Source organism: Eptatretus burgeri, chromosome 12 (assembly GCF_056783735.1).
Source record: "Eptatretus burgeri isolate ZD-2024b chromosome 12, Ebu_testis_v1, whole genome shotgun sequence".
In the NCBI taxonomy this organism is placed as follows: Eukaryota; Metazoa; Chordata; class Myxini; order Myxiniformes; family Myxinidae; genus Eptatretus; species Eptatretus burgeri.
In genome coordinates, this window is record NC_140972.1 from 51,131,125 (window position 1) to 51,149,838 (window position 18,714).

Genomic DNA, 18,714 nt, shown 5'->3' on the forward strand with positions numbered 1-18,714 from the left:
GCATTGCGTTCCTCCAAGCCCATCCCTCGATGTACTGCACTTAGAGCGGAGGGTGGGGGGCTCTTGACAGAGGAGTCCGAAGTGAAGGCCCTCTGGTCCGGTTACTCTGAGTGGCTTTACCAGGCTCATCTACCAACTGTTGAGTTAGATGTCAGGGATATTACTGTGCCGATTGCTGACCCTCCAATCAGCTGTGATCCACCTTCATTTGTGGAAACTCAGCCTGTGTTGAACCAGTTGAAATTGGGTGAAGCTCCTGGGTTCTGTGGCATTCGTGCTGAAATTCTCAAGGCTGGTGGAAATGCTGTACTCACATCATTGTGTGCAGTTCTGTGCTCTGCCTGGAACACAGGCATCATCCCAACTTACTTGAAGTGGCGCCTTGTGATACCTCTCTGGAAAGGAAAGGGTGATCGCTGGGACTGCAACAACTTTGCTCGGACAATTCTTGATCGGGTTCAACACCATCTGCTTGAGCACCAGCACCCAGAGCAGTCAGGCTTTACATCAAAGAGGTCAACGATTGACACTATCCTTGCTCTTCAGTTTCTCACCGAATGCAGATGAGTCTTGGCAGGGCCTGCTTGCAGCCTTTTTTGATCTTTGCAAAGCATTCGATGCAGTGAATTGGGATGCCCTCTGGAGGATTCTTGGTCTTCATGGGGTGCCACGAAACTGATCAATCTGACATCTGAACTGTACCCTGGTTCTGAGAGTGCTGTGACATGTGGTTATGCCATCTCCAATGTATTTTCAGTTGTTTTTGGAGTTTGTCAGGGGTGTGTACTGGCCCCCACACTTTTCAGCACTTGTATGGACTGCATTCTGGGGAGGAGGTCTGAGAGATCAAGCTTGCGCTGCATCGTTTGGGAATGTCAAGTTCTCTGACTTTGATTTCGCAGATGATCCAGTCATCTTTGCACAGACTCTGGAAATCCTTTTGGGGCCCTCAAGGTGCTGATTGAGGAGTTGGAGCAGCTGGGATTATAGGTTTCCTGGGTCAAAACTGAGATCCAGGCTTTCAGTGACATCTTGGATGCTGCTATCTTGTTCGTCTCCATTTGTGGTGAGGATGTTGAGGTCACGGAGAGATTCACTCTCCTTCACAGTGATATTTATATCTCTGCTGGCTGTGAGCCAGAGGTCAGTAGACATCTAGGTCAGGCCTGGGTTGTCATGGATTCACTGGATCATGGGGTGTGGTGCTGTGAATACCTGTGCAGGAGGATGAAAGTTCGAGTCTTCAGGTCCTTGGTGCTTCCACTCTTGCTCGATGGATGTAAGACTTGGACTCTAACCAGGGATCTGAGATGGAGACTTAATTCCTTGGCTATCGCTGGTCAGACTTTATGGCCAACGAGCAGTTGCTGATGTAGACTCGAATGAGTTTTGTTTCCTGCATAGTCCATGAGAATTAGCTGTGGCTGTATGGACATGTGGCTCATTTTCCTGACCCTGATCCTGCTCACCAGATTCTCTCAGCGAGGGAGCCTCATGAGTGGAGGAGGTCAATGGGCTGACCACGTGCCTCGTGGTTGCAGCAGGTTGATCAGCATTTCAAGGAGATGGAGATGGGCTAGGCAATCTGTCTGGGAGATGGCCAGACTGAGGCCCTGAGAGTGCCGGCAGAAAGTTTATGCTGCTACGTGCTGCTCCGGTGAATGTTCCCACTCCTGACCTGACCTGACCTGACAGGTAATTTTGATGATATTGTTTTTTTTTCAGGTTTTGATGTTTGCTGGTGAAATTGAACGTACTGCTTTTGAAGACACCTTTGAAAACATTCTGAAAAGGCAAAACATCACTCTCACTCGTCTGGGTGATAAAGAGAAGTCCATCCTGCAGGAGGCTGCCACTCAGGAAAAACGAAATGTGACGGTGGAGAGATTTTTTCGCAAACTCTTTTCTGAGGTGTGGAATTCCCGAAGTATTGTGACATATTTTAGCTCTTTGAAATGTCGCGCGAATCGTTCTTCCGCAAGACAACTAAGTATTTGCCGTTATGAAATGAGATGAGTATTTATTCATTTATTTACAGTTAGAGAACCTTCAATGATTCATTTTTGTTTGATGCTGTTTTGGTGGAGAAACTTGGTTTTCTTTTTTCAGATTTTGGAAATTCCTGCCAATGAGAGTGATACATGCCAAGAAGAACCTCCTCGATGTGTGAGCACATCTCTCGAGTGCGAGCTCACACGTATGGAGTTAGCAGATACTCTGGGCCTAAAGGCCAGCTCAAGTTTTGTTCAGCAGATGTTTGAGCTGGCTGACCGAGACAAAAATGGATACTTGTCTTTCCGTGAACTCTTCAACATTCTCGTCATCTTTATGAAGGGTGAGCACAGTCTTAAGCTTCAATATTCTTGCTTAAAGCTTAAATAAGCGAAAATACATCGTTTTTTTTTGTCCTTCAAGTAATGATGGCGTTATTCTCCTGTCATGTTGTTGCTTTACTTCTTAAGATACTTCTTTTTAAATTTATCTTCCAAATGAATCATTAGGGTACACTGGAAAATGGCACAAACAATGAGCAAAGTGACAGCGGAATAAAAATGATTGCAATGTATATTGGGGGGGTGGGGGTGGGGGGTGTCCAACAATTATGGTACAGAGGTATTGCACTGACCTATGAGCTGTCTAGTCTGGTTTTGATTTCCAACCCAACTATAAACTGTTTCATTGGTGCTTTACGGGTAAGTTGTTGCATCATAAAGTGTGCAGTTCCTCTGTTGGATGTGTTCCGTATGCTCGCATTAGTTGGTGGATGTTAATGATCTCATGGTGCCTTTTACGAAGAGTCGGCTCGCATTACAAATTCTGAACAAATTGCAAGTACCTGTCCAAACTCTCTTGCCAACATGCATTTAGCAAGCATAACAAGTATACAAATACCCTCAACATGTGGGGTTGAGGGAGGCCTTCATATTACATTGGACTGATGTGAATGAATATGTATTCACACACACACACACACACACACACACACACACACACACACACACACACACACACACACACACACACACACACACACACACACACACACACACACACACACACACACACACACACACACACACACACACACATCCACACTCATACACATAATGTAACAGTGAGTTGGGTGGACATGGCCAAAGCTCCCATCCAGACGGTCACCAGTCTCGCGATGGATTTTTCTTGGGGCTGTACGTTGTCTGCCAGGAAAGCCAAATTAGATAATTGCTTCGGTTTTAGATGCACAGAAACTCAAACGATTCTGTCCTCTGCAATGCGTGGATCAGTTTGAAAAGTATGAGGGCCAAGCGATAACCCTTGAATGCAACGCACCGCTGTTTAGTCCTCTTTACGAGGTTGGCACCACTTTCCAATGGTCGTGTGTTTGCTTGCAACCGTAGTTTTATAATCCAATCCCGGCGCACACCGAGCCAACAGTTTAATGGTGAAACAAACCCTTTTAATCATGGGCAGGGGCAAAGGGAGAAAATTACACATATCAGACAGTGACATGATAAAAAAGTGACAATCCCTCGTGCAATCCCATCCTTAACCACTAATACCTTTCTCTCACATCCCTCTCACACATTCACAGACTAAGGCAGTAGAAAAATGTCATAAGACATAAAAATAGGACCATTGGTCCTGTAGCTTATCTGGGCCCAGTCATTATGTTGTAACCCAAATTTAGTAGCATTCTGACTGGTTGGTCGGGAGAAGAAGATTTTTGAAGGAATTCCACAATTTTTTTACAAAAATTCACTTTCGGCCATTTTGAGACACTTCCAGTCATGTGATCAGCATTACATCTGTAATTTATCATTTCTGCCCTGGCCTAATGTTGCAACCCAAATTTGGTAGCATTCTGACTGGTGCATCTGGAGAAGAAGATTTTTGAAGGAATTTACCTAGTCCGCCATTTTGATCTACTTAAAGTCACGTGACCGGAATGAGCTTTTCAATCCCCTTCGCCAGTCAAAAGCGGAACGTTGCTGGCAAATTTCAGCCGGATCGGCCCAGCGCTTTGGCCGGAGAAGTCGAAATAGGAGATGGACGGACAGTGCTTGCTGAGAATACCTTATCTGGAATTCCAATTCCAGATAAGGTAAAAACCGATCTATGCTGGTGGTTCCTTGTGGTTGCTGTGTGTGGTGGCTGCTGCTTATCCTTGTGGGACATACTGCGGGCACCTTGGGCTTTTGCTGACCACCATCTGCTCCCCTTTCAGTGCTCGTAGTTCTCCGTCTGCAGCTCCGTGCTGCATGCGCGATTGTAAAACACCATCTCCAGGTCCCCAGACCATGAATAATTTCCTGCAGAGACGAACCACAAAGCTTTCTCGGAATGCTCGGCAAACCGCGATAGACGAAGCAACCACCAAAGTCCAAAGGGGAGCACAGTACTCTATTGATCTGCAAATGAAGGCCTTGTAAATTGTTAAAAAGTTTTGATTTCCCATGGAAAGACTTGGCACACTGGAGGATGCTCAGTCAACCACTGGCTTTTGAAGCCAATTTTGATACAATATTTACTCGAGAGATGATAGCCGTGGGTGATGACCAAATTTTTGAGTGACTAACCTTATTGAAGAGGTTTGTAAGGGAAGTAGATGGAAGGTTCACCAGACATTCCTTTTGGAGAGACAGAGTTAGAGTGTGAGATTTGCCAAGGTTGAAGGACGTATTCCATTATACCAGCATCTATATCTATTCTGCAAAGGCTGCAGAGAGGGAAAAGGCTGTTGCTTCCTTCTCTGAAAGATAAGGGATGCTATGGCAAAGGGTGGAGGCATCAGTAAAAACAGACGGAGGGGTTCCAGAGAATCAGAAATATCGTTGATAAAGATGAGAAACAGAACTGGGCCCAAGACACTGCCTCGGGGTGCTCTAACCTCGACATGGAGAGTAGATGAGAGGATTCCTTTGATTACTACGTGATGACTACGAGAGTGTTGGAAGTTGTGATTATCTCCTTCCTCAGTCTTTGAATACAGTACCTCCTTCCTCAATCTGTTTAATAACACTCTCCCCTCCAGGGCTTCAACTTGGCAGTATACCCCTATCTCAGGTCATTTGCCTTCTCCACCTGTGATCTTTTTTCTCCTTATTGACCCTCCCCGACCTCTCCCCGTTTAAATAGAGGTTGATATGTTTCTTTCCTTTTCCTTCTCCTGGTCATTCATCCCATTGTTATTTCCATTTATTGTCCTACTCACTGCCTGTGTGATACCTTCTACCCTCTCCCACCTCTTTCTTCTGTGAGTGTGGATTTGTACACAAAATACTCATTAAATTTAAATTTGGTGAAAAGGGTATGTGGGATAAAAACACAAATCGACCACCTGGACATTCCTGCACTTCAAATAGTAAACATGTGTCCTGTAAAAGTTAACACAGCATTCCAGGGATTTGTTGATCGAAAGGTGATGTAATTGTTGCAGGTTCAAACGAAGCAAAATCTCAGTTAATGTTCCAGATGTATGACACCAAAGGTGAAGCCATAATGTCGAAGAATGACTTCTGCCTTATGATCAGGTAAGTGGTTATCTTCTGATCATTCACACCTGACATCAATCTTGCTGAATATTTTAAGCCTTCGTTTGTCTTTGATTGTCAAAATAGTGCAATAATTTTTTTTTTTTTAATGGTTTCAACATCCAATGAAGTTATGTTCCATACATTTAACCTCCACTTATAACCTGTCTCAGTTCGTTCCTCGAACTCTCCAACTGTGGCCTTTCACCTGAAGTTTCCAATGGGGTTATGAACTCTATGCTTCGAGAAGAAGGCATGCAAAACCAAGAGCAGTTTACTTGGCATGATCTTCACAAAATATTCAGCAAAAACTACAGCGACACGGAGTGCCTGCAACTTCACCTCAGTGGTAAAGCATTTTTCCAAGAAGGGATACTGAGTGTCTGAAAGCATGTTGGTGTCTCTAAAGGCTCAATTACCTTTTTGTGTGATGGGCTTCATTTAAACTCATGAGATGAGCAAACATACCAGAGCCAATACCACACTTTAGGTTCATGATACTTGTGCAATGTGAAATATTTTAAATAAGTCGAGTGCAAAATGCCACTTACAGGAACTATTGGGCAAGGTGCCCCACTTGTTTCAAAACATCCTCCTTGTTCCTTTTATTTGATATAATAAACATTTTCATTTTTAATAAATTGCTGCACTGTCAGTCAAACCAGACTCAGTAGCAAAATGGTTAGAGTGTCCCTTCTGAGTCTGGGAGGTTGGTGGTTTGAACCACGGCCAAGTCAGAACAAAGACTTAAAAGGTGTGTGCTGCTTCCTTACTTGTTACTCAGCATTTAAAAGTATAGAGAACAGACAAACAACACTGGGAAGGCAATGGCAAACCACCCAGCAAAACCTTTGTGAAGAAACTGCTTCACTAGCACCAACGCTTTGTAAAGAGCACCGTATGACAAATCAAATCAAGTCAAACACTGTCAGTCAGAGAGCCTTTTGAGTACCCTTTGGCCCATAAATTAAATTGGAGTTAAGATTTGGCCTACATGTTAAATACATCAAATAGGAAGCTCAAACTAATGACCCAGGGCCAATAGTGGGGCAACTTAGCTAAATATAGCATAACTAGAACGGGCACTCATGGAGCGCATACCTTCACCGCCACTACTTTTTTTTGTTCTTGGTATGAGTGTGGGGAACTGGTTTGATGCTGGTTTCATGCAAATCAAATAAGAATTGACTGAGTTATGCCGAAAACCGCATATTTTTCAAGGGCATGACCCCCCCCCCCCGACATTTTACCCCAACCGGTGACATGTGTTATGACGTCATTGTGTCACAGGATTAGGCATTAAATTCTGAACATTTTGGTGCTGGGTTCATGTAAAGCGGACAAGAATTGACCGCGTTATGACAAAAACCGCATATTTTTCAAGGTCGTGACCCCCCTGACCTTTGACCCCTAACCGGTAACAAGAGTATGGGCGTCATTGTGTCATATTGCATATCACAAGATGAGGCGTTGAATTCTGAACTTTTTGGCGTTAGTTGCATGCAAATTGAATAAAAATTGCCCGTGGTATCGTAAAAAGACGTTTTTGACCTTATCATGACCTTGACCTTGACCTTTGACCCGAACGATCCCAAAATCTAATCGAATGCTTCCTGGCTAATAACCAATCATCCCACCAAATTTCATGCAATTCGGTTTCATACTTTTTGAGTTATACGAATCACAAGATTACAAATAAATAAATAAATAAATAAATAAATAAATAAATAAATAAATACACGCCGACCAAAACATAACCTTTTGCAGAATGCGAAGGGAACAATTGTGCATTTTGTGAGGAAAGCACCAAATTTGGCACACGAGTAGCCTAACGTATTATGAACAGATTTGGATATTGGGCCATCTCAAAATTTTTGATGGCAGTGGAAAATGGCTGCCACAGCCATCAGCGGCTGAATTTGAGATGGCCCAATATCCAAATCTGTTCATAATACGTTAGGCTACTAGTGTGCTAAATTTGGTGCTTTCCTCACAAAATGCACAATTGTTATGCTATATTTAGCTAAGTTGCCCCACTGCAAGGGGGATATGAGGTGAGGAAGGGTGGGGGACATCTTGCCCCACGTTTCCTGCTGTGGTATGTTGCCTTGGCTTACTCTGCATCTCAAAGCAATTTAAAGAATGAAGACTTTCCAAATGGTAATAGCCTGTGTTGCATGGGGTTCTTGGAGTGGAACAGTTTTCAATTTTTTTTTTTTATCGCATCGAACCCAAACAGGAAATGATACAACAAAGAATCCAACTCGGAACTGTTCCGAGCTTATTTAGAAAGCTAGAAATGAAAGTATTTAGAAAGAACGTGAGAACAGATGTCCCAAAGAAAAACGTGATGGAAAACCAAGTCATGGGGTTTGAAGCAAAATCTGTATAAAAATGATACTTTCGTTTAAACCATGGAATGACCTCATTGTCAGGTTAGGCCAGATCAGATCTGTGACTTGCTATATAGGTACCGTGTTGACCTGCACTAACCTGTTTAATGGTCAGGTTGTTGGTGACTAAGCCATTTCCCCCACCAGGTTTTGTTGTGAGGAGGGTGTATGGATATGGATTCCCAGGAGGATTTAAAACAAAACCTATCAAATGGTGAAGAAGCTCCTTGTGAGCCAACGCCAATCCATATCTGGTGCCCAACTGCATCTATGGACATCGTCCTTCAGTTGGGTTACCTTTTTATAGAAGTTGGTGGCAGGATTTGCCCTCTGGCCACCCTAAAACACTTCATTCTGCAAAAAGTAAAGAAAACTGAAAACCCACTCCATGGGATTACCTCCTGTGCAGCTGCCCTTCGCAGGGCAGCTCACCAGATGACGGGATTGGGGCAAAGCCTTCGAGACCCCCATTTGTTGATGGCAGGAGGAAAAGCATGGGGTAACCTTCTTGGGTCAAATTGTGGTGGTGTGTGTCAGGGTGGTGCTGAGGTGTTGTCCCCCTGACGACGGTCTCCTCGGGTTAACCTCAGGCGGTCCCTTCGGGTGGGTGCCTGGAATGTCCTATCCCTAAGAGAGGATAATCACCTGTCTCTGTTATCATCTCAACTCCAGCGTTTGAACATCGGTATTGCAGCAATTTCTGATGTTCGGAGACCGGATAGCGGTGAGATCATGGTGGGTTACTACATCTACTACTGGTCTCGTCGCTCTGATGGTTACCATTCCTAAGGAGTCACTGAGGCTGTGTCCAATAAGCTGATTTCCATGATAATTGAGGTAAAACTTGTCAACGAGCGTATGATGAGACTGAGGATTTGTCACTCCTTGGGTGTCATTTCCCTGGTCTCTGTATATGCTCCAACTGAGGCGAATGATCTCACTGTGAAGAAGGCACTCTCTGCCGCGCTTGAGTCTGGTTGATCAGTGTCCCAGGCGAGATACTCTTCAAATCTTGGGAGATTTCAATGCATCGACTTGCACTGACAGAAATGGTTATGAGACGTGTGTTGGTTCCAATGAGTCTGGAACTGTGATCCAGAATAGCACGAAGTTCCTTGACTTTGCAAGAAGTCGTGGACTGAGGGTGGCTGATTCTTGGTTACAGCACCCACACGCTCATCACTGGACTTGCTTGGTATTCCAACGCTGTTGGTGTGACAAAGGAAACCGATCATGTGCTCGTTGATGCATGCTGGAAGATGATTCAGAACTGCAGTCGACCGGAGTACTTGTTCCTCAACACCAACCACAGGCTTGTTTTTGCAACTCTGAAGTTTCAGCTTAAATCCGGGAGAACGTTACTGTACCAGCCAAGGCTGGATATTGGTAAGCTGAAGGATGACAGGGGAGCTGAGGTGTTTGCGAACAGGTTGACTAGGGACTTGTGCTGAGGGTGGACAAGGAGTCCGATGTGTGAGGAATCTGTGAAGTGGTACAGCACCACCTCTGGTCAAGTGATTCTCGTCCTGCTTACCGACGAATTTGTGCATTGCATTCCTCCAAGCCTGTCCCTCGGTGAACTGCAGTTTGAGCAGAGGATGGTGTCCTCTTGACAGAAAAGTCCAAAATGAAGGCCTGCTGAGCCGATTACTTTGAGCGGCTGTACCAAGCTGACCTAACAGCGGTTGAGTTTCATGTCAGGGGTGTAACTATCACTATTGTCGACCCTCTAATCAATTGTGAACCACCTTCGTTTGTGGAAACACCAGTCTGCAGTAAACCGGTTGAAATGGGGTAAAGTCCTGGGATCTGTGGCATCCATGCTGAACTTCTCAACGCTGGTGGAAATGCTGTACTCATGTCGCTGCATGCATTTCTGTGCTCTGCCAACTGACTGGAAGAGGAGCCTTGTTGTCCCTCTCTGGAAAGGGAAGGGTGATCGCCAGGACTACAACAACTACCAAGGGCTGCTGCTGCTCCCAATGCTGGACAACATCTTTTCTTGGATAATTATTGATGGGGTTCGCCACCATCTGCTTGTGTACCAGCTTCCAGAGCAGTTGAGCTTTACACCAAAGATGTCAACGATTAACGGTATCCTTTCTCTTTGTGCACTCACCGAATGCAGATGAGAGTTTTGGCAGGGCTGCTTACAGACAATGTTGATTTCTGCAAAGCATTGGATTCAGTGAATCGGGATGCCTTCTGGTGGATTATCGGTCTTCATTGGGTGCCACAAAACTGAGCAATCTGATTTCGAACTACACTCACAAAGTGAGAGTGCTGTGAGATGTGGTTGTTCCATCAGTGACTTATTTACAGTTGTTACTGGAGTTTGTCAGGGGTGTGTACTGGTCCCCAAACTTTTCAGCACTTGTTTGGACTACATTCTGGGGAGGGATGTCGAAGAGATAAAGCTGCCGTGCATCATTTGGGAATTTCAGGATCTCTTGCCTCGATTTCACAGATGATGCAGTCATCTTTGCAGAGACACTGGATATCCTTATGCGGGGCTCTCCGGGTGCTGAAAGAGTACTCGGGGCTGCTGAGATTGCAGGTTTCCTGACTAAAAACTAAGATCCAGGCTTTCAATGACATATTGGATGCTGCTATCCCGTCTGTACTGTTTGCGGTAAGGATGTTTATGTCGCGGAGAGATTCACTTTCCTTGACAGTGATATCCATGTCTCTGCAAGTTGAGTCAGACATAGATAGATGTCTCAGTCGGGCCTGGGAGTCATGGATTCCCTGGATCATGTGATGTGGCGCTGTCGATACCTATGCAGGAGAACAAAAATCCGAGTATTTAAGTCCTTGGTCCTTCCAGTCTTGCTGTATGGTTATGAGACTTGGATTCTGACAAAGGATCTGAGATGGAGACTTAAACATCCTCACCAGGTCTCTTTGGAGAATCCTTGGCTATCGCTGGTTGGTCATTGTTTTCAATGAGTGGTTGCTGAGGGAGACTCGTATGAGATTTGCTACCTGTATCGTCCGTGAGCGTTAGCTGTGGCTGTATGGACATTTGGCTCGTTTTCCTGATGCTGATCCTGCTCACCAAATTCTCTCAGGGAGGAAGCCTCATGAGTGGAGGAGGCCAACATGCCGACAACGTGCCTCGTGGTTGCAGCTGGTTCATCAGCATCTCAAGGAGATGAGGATGGGCCAGGCATATCTGCATGAGGTGGGCCAGGCATATCTGCATGAGGTTGGCCAGACAGAGGCCCCTCGAGTACCAGTGGAAAGTGGATGCAGCGACGTGCTGCTCCAGATCATGCTCCCATACCTGACCTCCCTGAACTTAGTGACCAACACATTGTACCTTTTATCAGCCTCATGAGGGAGTCACTCGGTGTACCTTGATAGTGAAATAAATTTCAAAATATATCCTACTTTGACACATTTTCATGACTTTTCTCTTTTTCAGGCCTCGGCAGGGAACACAAGCCATGCAAAGAACGAACCGCTTCATTCATACTTCAACGAAAGCCTCACACGTGGGTGTTATCAACTTTTACACAAACTTGATGTCATACATTCATGCTGATGTAATATTCACATCTATTGATTAGGATAACTGAATTATCAGAAAATAGCTGAACATTAATTTATACTCGTAAGAGGCGTCCACAACCATCCTTAATGCTGTGGAACATCGACTAAGGTCCTTACTTTTTTTGCCCATCTGCAATGGAGTTGACGAGCCGTTTGAGCCAAAATGATTCCTTTCAGTCAGTCTGTCCATCCTTCCTTCCTACCGACAATGGGGCCATTAACATTTCTTCGTTTTCCCCTTCTCTTCCAAGGTGGTTCAACGGATTGTTTTGAAACTCTGTCTGATGATTCCTAACATCATGCGCAAAAACTAATTAAATGGAGTACTTTAAAAATTTCCATCCAGGTGGTGAGATAATTAGCTAATTAACTAAAAATATAATCTATGTTTGTGTGTCCATCACATATCGTGACATTCTGTCATCATGTTTCCTCGTTATTTAATTTTAATTTCTTAATCCTCTTAATTTAATTTGTTATTAATCAATATTTAATTTAACCTCGAGATTTAATTTCATGTTAAACATTATTTAAATTAAATTTAAACCTCTTAATGTCATTAATGCCCTCTTGCTTTGAAGAAAGGGGGAGGGGAAGACAGAGAGATGGGGCGGCCAGCGAAGGGACAGTCCTTTTCGTCCTTTTACTTTTTTTAAGACCCTTTCAATACTTTGGACCCTTTTACACTCTATAGACCCCTTAAGACCCTTTAAAAACCCAATAGACCTCTTCAACCATTTAGAACCTTAAGACCCCATTTATCACCTAATGCAGCCCGACTATGACTGCCCTCCATCAGGAGCTGAGCATCTGTCCCACTTGGTACTATTCATTCTTTTTTCTTGTGCCCTCACCTTTTCACCTTTATTCGCTTTTAAATTCATTTTATCCACAACCGCTTCAGGGATTAACATGAAACTTTCAACAGAAAGAGTGCCTACCCATTATTACGCACTGCCTCCAAGCACCGACACGAGTGCACCAGTTTCCCGGAGGGGTAGGGGTCGCACCTTGGAAAAGCTTTACAGACAGTAATATGTCCCATCTATTGTTCAACAGGTCAAACCAACGTATGACTTGAAACAGAAGGATTTTAAATATTATTTTATTAATTTTTAGTTTATTAATTCCTACTGTCTACCTTTCAAACACCAATACCATTTAAAAGCATCCCTTAACGATGATTTTAAAAGAAACGCTCAATGATTTTAAAACTCTCCCAATTAACATACACATGACAGGTTTCAATGCAGTTTCGAATTAACTCATGCCTTTCAAGTCGATACCTTATCTCATGGACCCAGTTCTTTGACATAAAACCTCAGCAGGATACGAATTGATGCCAAAGTCGGTTGTGGAAATGTTTGAAGCAGCCTTGCCCCATTAAATGCGCACAGATTGAAGTCTGACCAGCCAGTCGCGTTGCAAGTCGCCAGAGGGTGATTTTGGAATCGCCGAAGCAAGCAGATGAACCCGAGTCCACTACTCAATGATGAGGATAACAGACCAGCTACTGAAGAGTGAGGACAAGAAAACAAGCAATTTGCCTTCTTAATGCGATCAGAGAGGAAATGCCTGCTTGGACATCATCTCTGCGACACCAGCAAGGCAGTAGATTCATCCAGAACCCAACCAGCAGGCAGATAAGATTGACCTGCATCTGCAGGGGTTCAGCTGGTTTTTGAGTAAGGTTTTTGGAGTTGCAAAACTAGTCCTGGTAATCGTGTCGCACTGTCAATACCCTCTTTGCTGTTTGAACTCGGTTTTAAAATGAAATTCAGCTGCAGGACGTGCCGCGCACACAGCTGTTACTTCTCAGTGGCCACATTGCGTCCTCCTCCTAAATTGCATGGCTCTCTGCCCGTCATTTTATTGTGTCTCGCACAAGCTCACTCAGAGGCCTGGTGTGTCTGCATGCCGTTGTGTCCTCAATGGAGCTTGTACTTGGTTTGGAGCGATGTGTCCCATAAACCTTTTCTCCCAGTCTGTTTGTCTTTCATGTGGAAGTATAGTTTGGACACATAAGTCTAAACACAGCTTTGTATAGAGTGATTTGTCCAGCCATTTGCACATTAGGTCCCACATACTTTTACTTTTCTGTCACCTTGACATTCAATTCTACACTCCTTCGTGCCCAGCCTGACAGCATGCAGTTAGCTGGCTGCCTTTTACTCACAGTGTAAACTTAACATTCCCAATTATGTGGTATGTTTTATTGATCCGTAACACCATGGATAATAATTTTTGAAATTTGGAATAAAACTTGAAATTTGAATGGAGGCGGGCTTGGGAGAGGAGCTGGGTTAACAAAGATAGACAAGGTCATGGTTTTGGATTGGGGATGATCTGAGATGGTGGTGAACTACTGTCTTGACGACCTGGAGAGAAGAATGAAATTGACGAGAATGTGGAATTTGGTTCCCCAGGTTGGAAAAAAGAGGAACTAATGAGTGGAGGTGAGCAGTGGATCCTCGAATTTGGGAGTTTCACCAGAAGGGAGTTGATGGTGAACCATGTGCACCCTGCAGGAACCTGGGGAGACAAAGCACGGAAAGAGTAAAGGGTGCAAATATGGAGACAACTGATCTGTCTGTGATGGAAAAATGATAGGTTCATAGACTCAGCTTCAGTACAGGAGATTCCAATGATCTTGAAGGCCTTGGTTTCCATGGCGTCAGGTTGAGCAACTTGTGAAGCAGGGAGCCAGGCCAGAGGGAAAAGCAGTACTCCAATAAGCTGTGGATGAAAGCCTTGTTGGTGACGAGTTCAGGTGTGCCAAGGAAGGACTTTGAATGACTGAGGATGCCAAGTCGGCAACTGGTTTTTGAGGCCAACTTTGAAATGTGATTTGCCCAAGACAGATCATGGCTGAACGTGAGACCCAGGAGTTTGAATGACTGAATGACCTCAAGAAGATTGTTTGGAGGGGTTGCCAGAATATCCTTGGTGGGGGGGGAGAAAGAGAGAGAGAGATAGAGATTTGTCAGGATTGAAAGACATATTCCAAGTGTTTGACGAGCTTATGATTCTTTTTTTGTCAAGGTCTGAAGAGAAGGAAGAGGCTGCAGCCTGTCTGTCTGAAGGAGAGGGGATGTCAGAGTACAGAGGGTGGAGTCATCAGCAAATGGATAAGGAGGATTTTCAAGAGAGTCAGAGAGATCATTGATGAAGTTCAGAAATAGGAATGTCGAGGGAAGAATGTGGAGAACTCCTACATAATCACGAACCGTGAATAACCAGTGTACATGGTGGAGATAATTTGCAAGTCAATGGAAAAAAACGAAGAATCTGGTTTGAAAACTTTTATGAAGAAGATTTATCGATTCACAATCAGTTAAACCTACCCCCCGCCCACCCCCACCCCCATTCACTCCCCAAGCCTCTTCCATCCTTCTCTCTCCTTCCATCCCCATGTTGGAAGATGAGACATAGGAGATGTAAAGTAAGTTATGGCATCAAAATTACATGAAGTTGGACAACCAATTTCACACATGAAGCGAAATATCAGTTCCCTGAGAATTTTGCAGGAGATCCAGTTACAAATTATAGGGCATTGGTCGTGGCCGTTGCTCCATGCAAGAGCATTACGCTCATTGTATATTAACCACAATGCTCACTCTCTCAGTACAAGAGAACAATGGAAGTGTAACAGAAATTGATAATTGTGGCAGCACAGGGTCGGCCACAGATATTCTGCAAACAGGCGAATAGTAAAGGTGAAGCTCCCACAATACGACTGTAAAATTGAGGATGATGCCGATGAAACATAACTACCCATCAATGATGAAAGTGAGCATTCCTGGAGTTAAAAAAAAAACAACACATGTGTGAATCAGTGACACACCAATGTAAATGTTCAGCAAGCCAACTAAAGGAGCTTTCTTTCCAACAGTGTCATTAACCTTTTTATCCACTCACCCAACTTCTCTGCTTTTGTAATGAAGAAGAAAAGGGGGTTTGAAAAATATGGAACTGAGTGTTAAACAAACACCCTGTAAGTAGATTGGAAGATGTTCACTAAATTGACCATTAAGGGACAATTGTTAATGGGACATTTAGGGGGACAGGGTGAAGTATAATCCGTAATTTGGTAGTTTACAATCTTCGTGTTTGATTTGCAGAAGTAAAAGTGGTGAATCTAACCACAACTTCAATGAAGAGAACAATGCTGAAATGTACAACCAAAACAAGAGGTATGAAAACTATTAATTATGTACACCAAACTTTGTTAACACCGTCACAACCATTCCTTACCATATGTACCATGAACCATTCTGAATACGAAGGGGAATGAGGAAGAAATTTTCTTTTTTCTTTTTTTTCTTTTCAAACATTTTCAGAGCCAACACAACACTTCTATTCCACTGGCATCAGGAAACAACCCCACGACTGAAAGAAAAATAATGTGACATTGTCTGGAATCCACGTAAAAATTGATTAACATTTGTGTCGAGTTCCACTTGCACTTTTCCTTTATGGTTGATGGAAAACATTTTGACCTCCACTCGCATTCGATAGCCTTGGAATATACAGGTGAGCCTGAAAGTCGTTTTACCCCTGCTAAATTTCTCGCACCTCCCACTCTCCTTGGCGACAGATTCAGTGAAATGCAAGGCGAATGATGGAGAGCATACAGATACAATGTCTGATTAATTATTGTAAATACTGCACAATAAAACCTGTATATTAAAAGAGTTTACGAACGAACGCTTTACTGAAAGGTGAACAGCAACTTTCAGGCCACCCTGTACAAGGAGAAAAAAAAAATCATAAATAAGGCCAATCTCACACCATTGGGACTTCCTATTGATTAAAGCTTTGTTTAAGCCATTTGTGCGTGTGACAGCATCGCTCACAGTCCCTCCACCTTGAATCAACAAACTCGTCATGGGATTTTTGGCTTGTCTGTACATTTGCATCAGTGCAGAACTTCCCTTGTGATGAAGCATCACATGGTAAAAACACCATTATATTGCTCTTCACTTTCCTTAAAAATTACTCTCAAAAACATGCAAACTAACATCATGGTAGAACTCAATACCTTTGCCTTCTGTATGACTTGATTGTTCAGGATTCGTGCCATCCACACTTGTTTCTAGGAAAAGGTCGAACAATGCCAACGTTTTTACGGAGGCTGAGCGCAATCGGCCACGTCGTGGCAGGTTTCTGTGCAAGGTGCAGCTCTTAAAGCGCAGTGTGGAGAACTACAGACAACACATCTTCTGTTGCACCATCTTCTATACCATCATTGCTGGCATCATGTTGGAGCGAGCTTACTGTAGGTTTCCTGTTGCTTATATTTTTGAGGACACCTTTTCCTTGTTCCTTCCCAATATAAGGTTGGGGTAGAATAGTTTGGAAGCGATCATGTCTAGGGAGAATTGTCTTGTCATTTCAGACTACGCCATTGACTCGGAGCATTTTGGAATACGGCAGGTCACTGAGGTTGGCATAATCATATCACGTAGCACAGCTGCAGGGATTTCCTTTACCTACTCCTTCATCCTACTCACAATGTGTCGTAATCTCAACACCTTCCTCCGTAAGACATTCCTCAAACATTACATCCCTTTCGACTCCGCTGTGGCTTTCCACCGTATCATCGCCAAAACTGCTATCGTGCTCGTCAGTAAGTAAGATTCTTGTTCCCATCCACATCCTGCCTCTGACCAATAAAATATCATCATCACTGTTGATTTGAAGACGATGGAATGGCAGTCTTACTTTTCCATTTTTGTTGTGACATAAAACACAGCATTGTAATTCAATCGTTGTGTTATTTTGCTTCCTTGGCAGTTTTGCATTCAGTCGGTCATGTGGTCAATGTTTTCCACTTTGTGATCCATCCTCGGAGTGTGTTGTCCTGCCTCTTTCCCTTGGACGTTTATGATGATGGGTAAGGTTCTCTATGATTCAAAAGACATGTTTGGAGTAGTTAGGAAAAGTTTGATTATCTCTTGCAAAAAACAGAGAACTTTTATCATTAATAATCTGTTTCATTAGGTTTGCAAATAATGAGGCTGTAATCAAGCAAAATCAACCAAACTTTTGTTCGTATTTAAATTAATGAATGACATGGCAGTCATATGTTTTAAATCAGAACAGGGAATGGGGGGGGGAGCTGGCAGGATGGCCTTGAGGTATGCACACTTACCTCTCAGCTATCTAGCTTGGGTTCGATTCTCAATCCAGCTATAAACTGTCATCCTGGTGTTTCACAGGTAGTGTGATTCCTCAACGTGTGTGCCGTCGCTCAGATGGAGATTAAATTGGAGTCCCGTCTCTCAGTATTAGTTGGTGGATGTTAAAGATCCCACGGTATCCTTCACAGAGAGTAGGCGAGCTATCGCCGCACCATAAACAAATTCCAAATTCCTGCCATAACCAGCAGATGGCATTGCATCAGCAGCACAGCTGCGCCCTCAGCCATTGATGCTACCCAACAGCCTTGTGCTGCACATATGAAATAAGAATCAGAACAGGAATATTGTGCAACTGAGTCCAATATTTCCTATGAACTCCCACTGCTTACAAAACTGTATATTCTTCTTATCTACCAATTTATGGCATCTTTTCTTTTTAACTTCAGCCCATTCTTCTGCAGCACAGTTCTTTTAACTCTTGGACGTTCTTAAGATTATTAGCCTTCTGAGCCACAGCCTTTTCCCACAATGACTCGATCTGGTTGAAATTAGAAGGAAAAGGCCAAACGGGCAACTTGACCCTGTGTCCCTCTTTTCTGTTTTTGTATACATGATCGATGCTCTTCGAAGAGCGAAAGAAGGATGGAAGGGAACAAATTGGAAAGGGGAAAACACCAACAATAGAGTACACGTGAGCGTAAGAGCAAGATCAAAGAGAGGGGAAGAAGGACACATGGAGGAACACTTATAATAGTCGGATATTATAATACCTATATTATAATAGGATACCTATAAGAGTAACCTTGTAACCTATAATAGCATCAACGCAACCTATAATAGTATCCACGTAACTTGTAGTAGTCTCCCTATGATGTTTACAGTGCCGATAGAAAGACTACACCCCCTTTCAAATTTTTCACCTTTTGTTGCCTTATAGCCTGGAATTTATTTGCATAAAATCAGGCTTTTCCCACCTTTATTTACACATCATAACCCACAACTTCCAAGTGAAAAACAAATTCCACAAATTTCAGAAAATTAATTAAAAATACAAAACTAGAATATCTTGGTTGGATAAGTGTCCACCCCCCT

The 18,714-nt window shown here is 43.5% G+C and overlaps 1 protein-coding gene across 5 annotated transcripts in view; it reads left to right on the forward strand.

Moving 5' to 3' along the window:
• The window catches only part of LOC147015600 (dual oxidase 1-like), a 171,816-nt gene that overhangs the window by 124,690 nt on the left and 28,412 nt on the right, over positions 1-18,714 (forward strand). For 4 of the 5 annotated variants that reach the window (XM_085850498.1, XM_085850496.1, XM_085850497.1 and 1 more), the window contains exons 18-26: positions 1,726-1,911; positions 2,110-2,335; positions 5,438-5,531; positions 5,705-5,880; positions 11,352-11,421; positions 15,601-15,672; positions 16,579-16,757; positions 16,878-17,108; positions 17,276-17,375. In XM_085850498.1, the coding sequence (XP_085706624.1) occupies positions 1,726-1,911; positions 2,110-2,335; positions 5,438-5,531; positions 5,705-5,880; positions 11,352-11,421; positions 15,601-15,672; positions 16,579-16,757; positions 16,878-17,108; positions 17,276-17,375 (1,334 nt within the window). The remainder of the gene's footprint in view (positions 1-1,725; positions 1,912-2,109; positions 2,336-5,437; positions 5,532-5,704; positions 5,881-11,351; positions 11,422-15,600; positions 15,673-16,578; positions 16,758-16,877; positions 17,109-17,275; positions 17,376-18,714) is intronic. The other variant, XM_085850499.1, reaches the window with a different exon arrangement.